The following is a 10539-nucleotide window of genomic DNA, read 5'->3' on the forward strand; positions in this document are numbered from 1 at the left end:
CGTGTGTTCAAAAAGTACTCCAATGGAAAAATCTGTCAGTGCAGTATTAACAACCGTTAACAATTACATGTGTTTTTTTTATAAGATTGAAAATCATCAGCACTGTGTTTTGAAGTTTATTTAGAGATGACAAGCCATAGAGTTACACCTGCTTAAAAATTCCTTTTACATTAACAGGTTTGAGTTTGAGGCGTTCCTTTGCTGTAAATACAATATATACTATTAAAATGGTATGTTATCACATTTTATTTTCCAGTCTATATCCTAACTTTATTATGTGTGTGCACTTTGTGTCAAGATAAATCCAATCATATATATATATTTTTCATACCTTTTCTATGCAGTTCTACACTTTTGTACAAATATACATATACATTTATTTAATGAATAATGGCATGACAAATTCTTGGAATTTGCAGGCTGGTCATCGAAGAAGCCTCTCTGACAGCCTGCTTCTTGATGATAATGTCTCTGGAGGGATGTCTGAGTTCACAGACCTGGACTTTCATGAAGGTACAGTTTCATGAATGTTTGAATAGCCTTTGTATTGTGTACATCAACCTATATTTATTGATATCATCAGATTGACTGTTTGAAAATACTTATACTGTGGAGAAAATTGCTTTGTGTTGAACATTGACATGGTGAAAACCTAGTTGAACAGGTCTTAAGGATAAGTGTTGATAACAGACTATATTGTACATTACATTGATGTTTTAGAAGATGGAATTGTGGATGCCAACATTCACTTCAATCAGAAAAAAAGGAAAGAAGGTCTTGACGTTTTGAAGTTTAATGATAAGGTGCAGGTGTTGACAAAGTATGATTTGAAATCCAGCAAGAGCATGGACAGTCTGGATCAGAATGTCAGAGCTCCAGATGAGGTGTGTGCACATCACATTCACATATTCTTGCAACCCTGAATTATTCCAAAATCATTGACATGTTATGATTCAAATCTGTCAGCAGATGTGGAAAGATTCTTATGACAAGCTCTACAATAACAAAGTCAAGAAATACATGAAAGGAAATAAATCTTTTCAAGAAAACAGAGATTCATTGACAGGCCAGAGGGAAAGACCTACTTCTGACATCAGTAAATCCCATTTAATGGATTTCCCTACTGCTGACTGTAAAAGCAAGGTAAATGTTGCAGCTTGCCTCCAGAATGCAGATCGTATGCGACCCACTCCATATGCAACAGAACCTGCTTATAAATTTGGGGCTTTTATGGCACATGATGATACCAGGGATTCTACAAGTGAATACAACTCAGACTTATTACAAGGACCTGATCTGATGAGAGCAGAAAAGATCAAAGCTGACATTGCAAGTGATGTTGATAATGAAATTAACATACATGGTAGGAAACTTAAAAATAGAAAAATAGATCTCGGTATCAGTACACCAGATTCAAATCTTACACTGCCAAATACCAAAGGAGCTCCTGTGATAAATCTCACAAAAGGCAACTTCAAAAGCCCAAAAGCAGAGCTTAATGACCATGATATTGATATGGAAGTTCCATCAAGTCTGCTCAAAGGGGCAAAATTAAAACTGCCCAAGTTTAACCTCCCTGGATTCAACAAGACAGACATTGATTATGATGGAAAAATAGAGGGATCAAAATTGGCATTGTCATCCTCTGAATTAGGTGCAGGGCTTAATGGTTCTAATAGTCAGATTGATGGACCACAAGCTGATTTTAAAGGTCAGAAAGCAGACTTTACACTTCCAGATATGGACATGCCATCTGGAAAACTGAAAATGCCCACTTTCAACATGCCTGATTTTGGTCCCTCAGGACCCAAAATAAAGACACCTGACTATGAACTGAAGACTCCTGAAATGGATCTGTCTGCTCCAAAGATTAACACAGACTTCGATTCCCCAGACTTCAACATCAAAGGTCATAAGGCAGATATCACAGCTCCAGACATAAATGTTGATATGCCTAAAGGTAAACTTAAGGGACCAAATTTGAAGAAACCCAAGCTTGACATAGATGCATCTGACCTTGATATTAATGCCCCATCAGGTAAATTAAAGCTGCCAAAATTTGGCCTCTCGGGTAGCAAGCCAAAAGGACCCGATCTTCAGATAAATTCTCCAGATCTGAATCTCAAAAGCCCCAAAATTAAGGGAGGACTTGATACCCCAGACATGGATTTGACTCTCCCTCAATCTGATTTCAAAGGCCCGGACCTAGATATCAATTCACCTGATTTTGATGTTAATGGTCCTTCTAGTAAATTCAATATGCCAAAGTTAAAGATGCCACGTTTTGGCCTGTCAGGCTTAGAACGGCCACATATGAATGTGGATACTGACATTGATCAAGCAGACCTTAATCTGAGCACATCAACTCCCAAAATAAATACTGGGATACATGGTCCTGATATTGGCATTCATGGACCTAACATTGATATCAAAGGTTCAAAAACAGACCTTAAACTTCCAGAAATGGACATGCCTTCTGGAAGACTGAAAACACCTACTTTCAAGATGCCTGATTTTGGTCTGCCAAGTCCCAAATTAAAGACACCTGACTATGAACTAAAGACCCCTGAAATGGATCTGTCAGCTCCAAAGATTAAGGGAGAATTTGATTCCCCAGACTTCAACATCAAAGGTCATAAGCCAGATATCACAGCTCCAGACATGAATGTTGATATGCCTAAAGGTAATCTTAAGGGACTAAATTTGAAGAAACCTAATCTTGACATGAATGCACCTGATTTTGACTTGAATGCCCCTTCAGGTAAACTAAAACTGCCAAAATTTGGCATCTCTGGTAGCAAGCCAAAAGGACCCAATCTTAATATCAATTCTCCAAATCTGAATCTCAAAAGCCCCAAAATTAAGGGTGGACTCGATACCCCAAACATGGATTTGACTCTCCCTCAGTCTGATTTGAAAGGCCCAAACCTAGATATCAAATCACCTGATATTGATGTTAATGGCCCCTCAGGTAAATTTAAAATGCCAAAGTTAAAGATGCCAAGTTTTGGCATGTCAGGTCCCAAAATAAAGACACCTGACTATGAACTGAAAACTCCTGAAATGGATCTGTCAGCTCCAAAGATTAAGGCAGACTTTGATTCCCCAGACTTCAACATTAAAGGTCATAAACCAGATATCACAGCTCCAGACATGAATGTTGATATACCTAAAGGTAATCTTAAGGGACTGAATTTGAAGAAACCCAATCTTGACATGAATGCACCTGATTTTGACATAAATGCCCCTTCAGGTAAACTGAAAATGCCAAAATTTGGCTTTTCAGGTAGCAAGCCAAAAGGACCTGATCTTAAAGTCAAGTCTCCAGATCTGAATCTCAAAAGCCCCAAAATTAAGGGAGGACTTGATACCCCAGACATGGATTTGACTCTCCCTCAGTCTGATTTGAAAGGCCCAAACCTAGATATCAAATCACCTGATATTGATGTTAATGCCCCCTCAGGTAAATTCAAAATGCCAAAGTTTAAAATGCCAAGTTTTGGCATGTCAGGCTTGAAAGGGCCACAAATGAATGTGGATGCCAACATTGATCAGCCAGATATTAATCTGAGCACATCAACTCCCAAACTAAATGCAGGGATAAATGGCCCTGATATGGGCATTAATGAACCTAATGTTGACCTCAAAGGTCCAAAAACAGACCTTAAACTTCCAGACATGGACATGCCTTCTGGAAAACTGAAAATGCCCACTTTCAAGATGCCTGATTTGGGTCTGTCAGGACCCAAATTAAAAACACCTGACTATGAACTGAATACCCCTGACATTGATCTGTCAGCTCCAAAGATTAAGGGAGACTTTGATTCCCCAGACTTCAACATCAAAGGTCATAAGCCAGATATCACAGCTCCAGACATGAATGTTGATATGCCTAAAGGTAATCTTAAGGGACTAAATTTGAAGAAACCTAATCTTGACATGAATGCACCTGATTTTGACTTGAATGCCCCTTCAGGTAAACTAAAACTGCCAAAATTTAGCATCTCTGGTAGCAAGCCAAAAGGACCCAATCTTAATATCAATTCTCCAAATCTGAATCTCAAAAGCCCCAAAATTAAGGGTGGACTCGATACCCCAAACATGGATTTGACTCTCCCTCAGTCTGATTTGAAAGGCCCAAACCTAGATATCAAATCACCTGATATTGATGTTAATGGCCCTTCAGGTAAATTTAAAATGCCAAAGTTAAAGATGCCAAGTTTTGGCATGTCAGGTCCCAAAATAAAGACACCTGACTATGAACTGAAGACTCCTGAAATGGATCTGTCAGCTCCAAATATTAAGGCAGACTTTGATTCCCCAGACTTCAACATTAAAGGTCATAAGCCAGATATCACAGCTCCAGACATGAATGTTGATATACCTAAAGGTAATCTTAATGGACTAAATTTGAAGAAACCCAATCTTGACATGAATGCACCTGATTTTGACATAAATGCCCCTTCAGGTAAACTGAAACTGCCAAAATTTGGCTTTTCAGTTAGCAAGCCAAAAGGACCTGATCTTAAAGTCAAGTCTCCAGATCTGAATCTCAAAAGCCCCAAAATTAAGGGAGGACTTGATACCCCAGACATGGATTTGACTCTCCCTCAGTCTGATTTGAAAGGCCCAAACCTAGATATCAAATCACCTGATATTGATGTTAATGCCCCCTCAGGTAAATTCAAAATGCCAAAGTTTAAAATGCCAAGTTTTGGCATGTCAGGCTTGAAAGGGCCACAAATGAATGTGGATGCCGACATTGATCAACCAGATATTAATCTGAGCACATCAGCTCCCAAACTAAATGCAGGGATAAATGGCCCTGATATTGGCATTAATGGACCTAATGTTGACCTCAAAGGTCCAAAAACAGACCTTAAACTTCCAGACATGGACATGCCTTCTGGAAAACTGAAAATGCCCACTTTCAAGATGCCTGATTTGGGTCTGTCAGGACCCAAAGTAAAAACACCTGACTATGAATTGAATACCCCTGACTTTGATCTGTCAGCTCCAAAGATTAAGGGAGACTTTGATACCCCAGACTTCAACATCAAAGGTCATAAGCCAGATATCACAGCTCCAGACATGAATGTTGATATGCCTAAAGGTAAATTTAAGGGACTAAATTTGAAGAAACCTAATCTTGACATGAATGCACCTGATTTTGACATGAATGCCCCTTCAGGTAAACTAAAACTGCCAAAATTTGCCATCTCGGGTAGCAAGCCAAAAGGACCCAATCTTAATATCAATTCTCCAAATCTGAATCTCAAAAGCCCCAAAATTAAGGGTGGACTCGATACCCCAGACATGGATTTTACTCTCCCTCAGTCTGATTTGAAAGGCCCAAACCTAGATATCAAATCACCTAATATTGATGTTAATGGCCCTTCAGGTAAATTTAAAATGCCAAAGTTAAAGATGCCAAGTTTTGGCATGTCAGGTCCCAAAATAAAGACACCTGACTATGAACTGAAAACTCCTGAAATGGATTTGTCAGCTCCAAAGATTAAGGCAGACTTTGATTCCCCAGACTTCAACATTAAAGGTCATAAACCAGATATCACAGCTCCAGACATGAATGTTGATATACCTAAAGGTAATCTTAAGGGACTAAATTTGAAGGAACCCAATCTCGACATGAATGAACCTGATTTTGACATAAATGCCCCTTCAGGTAAACTGAAACTGCCTAAATTTGGCTTTTCAGGTAGCAAGCCAAAAGGACCTGATCTTAAATTCAAGTCACCAGATCTGAATCTCAAAAGCCCCAAAATTAAGGGAGGACTTGATACCCCAGACATGGATTTGACTCTCCCTCAGTCTGATTTGAAAGGCCCAAACTTAGATATCAAATCACCTGATATTGATGTTAATGGCCCCTCAAGTAAATTTAAAATGCCAAAGTTAAAAATGCCAAGTTTTGGCATGTCAGGCTTGAAAGGGCCACAAATGAATGTGGATGCCGACATTGATCAACCAGATATTAATCTGAGCACATCAACTCCCAAACTAAATGCAGGGATAAATGGCCCTGATATTGGCATTAATGGACCTAATGTTGACCTCAAAGGTCCCAAAACAGACCTTACATTTCCAGACTTGGACATGCCTTCTGGAAAACTGAAAATGCCCAATTTCAAGATGCCTGATTTGTGTCTGTCAGGACCCAAATTAAAAACACCTGACTATGAACTGAAGACTCCTGAAATGGATCTGTCAGCTCCAAAGATTAAGGGAGATTTTGATTCCCCAGACTTTAACATCAAAGGTCATAAGCCAGATATCACAGCTCCAGACATGAATGTTGATATACCTAAAGGTAATCTTAAGGGACTAAATTTGAAGAAACCTAATCTTGACATGAATGCACCTGATTTTGACATAAATACCCCTTCAGGTAAATTGAAACTGCCAAAATTTGGCTTTTCTGGTAACAAGCCAAAAGGACCTGATCTTAAAATAAATTCTCCAGATCTGAACCTCAAAAGCCCCAAAATGACAGGGGGACTTGATAATCCAAACATGGATTTTACTCTCCCTCAGTCTGATTTGAAAGGCCCGAACCTAGATATCATATCACCTGATATTGATGTTAATGCCCCTTCAGGTAAATTCAAAATGCCAAAGTTACAAATGCCAAGTTTTGGCATGTCAGGCTTGAAAGGGCCACAAATGAATGTGGATGCCGACGTTGATCGGCCAGATATTAATCTGAGCACATCAATTCCAAAATTAAATGCAGGGATAAATGGCCCTGATATGGGCATTAATGAACCTAATGTTGAGCTCAAAGGTCCAAAAACAGACCTTAAACGTCCAGACATGGACATGCCTTCTGGAAAATGGAAAATGCCCACTTTAAAGATGCCTGATTTGGGTCTCTCAGGTCCCAAAATAAAGACACCTGACTATGAACTCAAGGCCCCTGAAATGGATTTGTTTAAGGCCAACTTTGATTCCCCAGACTTCAATATCATAGGACATAAGCCAAATATTACAGCCCCAGACATGAATGTTGACATGCCTAAAGGGAAACTTAAAGGACTAAATATAGAGAAGCCTAATCTTTACATGAACGCACAAGACTTTGACATTGATGCTCCTTCAGGTAAAATGAAACTGCCAAAATTGAGTCTTTCAGGAAGCAAGCTAGAAGGACAGGACTTTAATGTAAATTCTCCAAAGATGAATAACCCCAAAATTAGAAGAGGAATTGATAGCCCTGATTTTCAAGGCATGGGGTCTGATTATGATGTCTATGCACAAATGCACGCTAAAGATCTTGCAGTTCAAAAGGGTAAAATCAAAGGAGTCAAAACATATGATATGGATGTACCCTCAAGAGACATTAGAATACCAGGTGGATTTGATATTGATGAAAACTGGAACACTATGTCAGTGCCTAAACCCCATGCTTCAAGAAGTAGAGAACATTTTGCTGTGACACATTCAAATATGGGAATGAACACCATGCAAGGATCACCCCATATTGGAGGTAGAGCAGATTATTATGGAAGAACTAATAAGATTCCTAAGAGTCATTACACTACTGATGACATATGCTATACTTGGAAAGGAATGCCTAGTATAGATGGAAGGGGAAATAGGCAAATTGAGAATGGACAGACATCCAGTGGCCGTAGACAAACAATGAGAGGACTGCAGTCACATGCAATGGATCTAGAGGTTCCAGAAAGCACATTGAAAGGAAGGTTTAACCTTCCTAAACTAATATAATGGTATAGTTAAAAAGAAGGGAAATAGGAGATGAAAATGAGCTTGTCATTGGTAATCATGTTTACTGAGCTGATAATTTATTAGTGGGTTGATTTATTTAGCATGTTTGTATAAATCAACATACGTAGACACTGTAAATGGGTTTGCACAAACTATCTCTACACTTCTTATCTTAACATGAACACTTATGGACAAACATCTACATACAAGAAGTGTTACATTATATATGTGAATGTACATTTGCACTTATAGACCATATGCCTCTAAATCAAATATATTCCAAGTACAAGGTGATTTTATATCTATTTATTTAATGTATAGGATATTGATACTATTATGTGGAGCAATCCTGATTCAATATTTTAAAGCTAATACTCAACATTGTAAATTATGTAAAATGTATTCTTTACATGTTCTGAATATAATGTGGATGAGTTGTGTAAAAAGTGATTATTTAATTTTGTGCCATCTTGGATTGTTACTGTTATTGCACAAATTAATTAATAGATTCAATGCTATACATTAGGGTACAAACGGACTAAAGTCTAATGAAATAAACAGGAAATGGTTTTTAAATAATGTGGTTATTTTAACATATGAAATGTTATACTACAAATATTTTGTTGTATTAAAAGTATTTACAAATGGTGGCAAATATTGCTGTATTACTATTGCCTCTAAATCACTGCCTTTGGCTCAACACTACCTTCATTTCCCCTCTCTGCCTTTTTAAATATAAGACAAATGTTGATAATTTCTGTTAACACAAATTTTGATTCTCCAATTTAAATATACTCTCACTTAGTACTTTTTTGGAACACCCGTACACCTACTTATTAATGTGATTACCTAATCAGCCAATCATGTGGCTGCAGTGCTTAAAATCACACAGATACGGGTCAGGAGCTTCAGTTAATGTTCACATCAACCATCAGAATCAGGAAAAATATGATCTCAGTGATTTCAATCTTGGCATTATTGTTGGTTGCCAGACTGGCTGGTTTAAGTATTTTTGTAACTGCTGATTTCCTGGGATTTTCACACACAACAGTCTCTAGAGTTTACTCAGAATGGTGGCAAAAATAAAAACTATCCAGTGAGGAGCAGTTCTGCGGACGGACACGCTTTGCTAATGAGAGAGGTCAACAGACAATGGCCAGACTATTTCGAGCTTGAAGAAAGGCTACAGTAACTCAGATAACCACTCTGTACTATTGTAAGGCAAGGCAAGTTTATTTATATAGCACATTTCATACAAAATGTCAATTCAAAGTACTTTACATATACATTTTAAAGAAAATACAAGACACATAAAAAAAAGATTAAAAAAAATTAAGAACATGAAGAATAAAAAGTTATAAAATTAATTTGGAAAAATGTATAATAAGAAAGAATATTAAATTGTTAACACAATCTATCACTGTTGTTAACCTTCCCTGATAAAACAGAGGATAACTATGTTGTTAACACCATTCGTAACTGTTGTTAATGTTCCCTGATCAAACGGAGGATAACCCAAAATAATTATAATTTACACACATATTGAAAAAAGTTATTAAAATTTTTTATAAAAATAATAAAATAGATAATTAAAATGAAAGAAAGACAAAAGTAAAATTAAAAGTGCAGCTCAATGCTCAGAAAATGCACAGCTAAACAGAAGTGTATTCAGTCTGGATATGTGGCTACTGTTGGGGCACATATAAATAATTGTTTTGAATGAACTTATGTATGTCTAACTGACTTGATCCTAATGATCTGAGAGGTCTGTTAGGTTTATATACAACAAGCATATCTGAATTGTAGTGAGCAGAATAGCATCTCAGAATGCACAACTTGTCGAACCTTTAGGTGGAGGGGCTACAACAGCAGAAGACAACTTTGGGTACTTAATACCATAGTGTTCCTAATAAAAACCTCATGAGTATATATATGTGTGTGTGTGTGTGTGTGTGTGTGTGTGTGTGTATTTATTTTCGATAAGGGGTGCATTTAGCTCCATTGCACCGCATATTATAAAGGCATTTTAATTTTTTTTAAATGAGCCCCATTATAGGCCAAGACATTTCCAATGGAATCTGCACTTTGAATAAAATATAATAAAGGAAACTTTTGTTCACATCTCTAATTGTCATTGCTTTTGAATTATGACACCATACTCAGAAAATCTCTGACCGGTAATTTGGCTACAAAATTACCTTTGTGCACTCAGTAACTTTTGTCTTCGTGTCATCTTGGACTTACTCTGACACCTAGTGGCTAAGATACAGCACCATTTAAAATAGAAAGGTTTCAGTTTCAGATGCCATTGTAGAAATTTTGTATTCTCAGTCAGCAACAGCTGACTGGTAATCTGGAATACCGGGCATTTTCCCGGTTGGCCAACGCACTTTGGGGCCGATCAGAGGCATACTGGCCATCGGGAGAACTGAGCGGGCAGGCTGGTCGCAATAAGCTGAAATGAGCCGCCGTGTATTGCAAAACAGACCACAAAACGGCCCTGCGATATGCAGAAAAGGACAGCGAATGTAAAATCCTGGGCCGATTTCTCTTCCCAGTCCAGTCCTGGTCAGCAATGATTACTTTAAGAGAAAGTGTCAAATAACAGGACGGTTACTGAGATTAAGCGAGTAGTATTCGGCTGGTCATGTGATTCTATCATGGCAGCCCCCATGTGTGGACCCTCTCCATGTAGAATAAACAGCTTTTATAATGTTACTGATATGACTGGAGCCTTCATTTTAATCTGAGTGGTCATGATTTCCTAGATATATTGCAAAATTACAATTTATG

At 37.8% G+C, this 10539-nt stretch overlaps 1 protein-coding gene across 3 annotated transcripts in view; it reads left to right on the top strand.

Moving 5' to 3' along the window:
• Positions 1–10539, top strand: part of LOC127625796 (ATP-binding cassette sub-family C member 10-like) — a 35134-nt gene that overhangs the window by 20390 nt on the left and 4205 nt on the right. The window contains exons 2-6 of one of the 3 annotated variants that reach the window (XM_052101152.1): positions 178–230; positions 420–513; positions 721–884; positions 970–4339; positions 5555–8419. In XM_052101152.1, the coding sequence (XP_051957112.1) occupies positions 228–230; positions 420–513; positions 721–884; positions 970–4339; positions 5555–7746 (5823 nt within the window). In that variant the 5' untranslated portion in view covers positions 178–227 and the 3' untranslated portion in view covers positions 7747–8419. Of the gene's footprint in view, positions 1–177; positions 231–419; positions 514–720; positions 885–969; positions 8420–10539 lie in introns of those variants that run through there. The other 2 variants (XM_052101151.1, XM_052101153.1) reach the window with 2 other exon arrangements.

Source organism: Xyrauchen texanus, chromosome 32 (genome assembly GCF_025860055.1).
Source record: "Xyrauchen texanus isolate HMW12.3.18 chromosome 32, RBS_HiC_50CHRs, whole genome shotgun sequence".
Classification (NCBI taxonomy): domain Eukaryota; kingdom Metazoa; phylum Chordata; class Actinopteri; order Cypriniformes; family Catostomidae; genus Xyrauchen; species Xyrauchen texanus.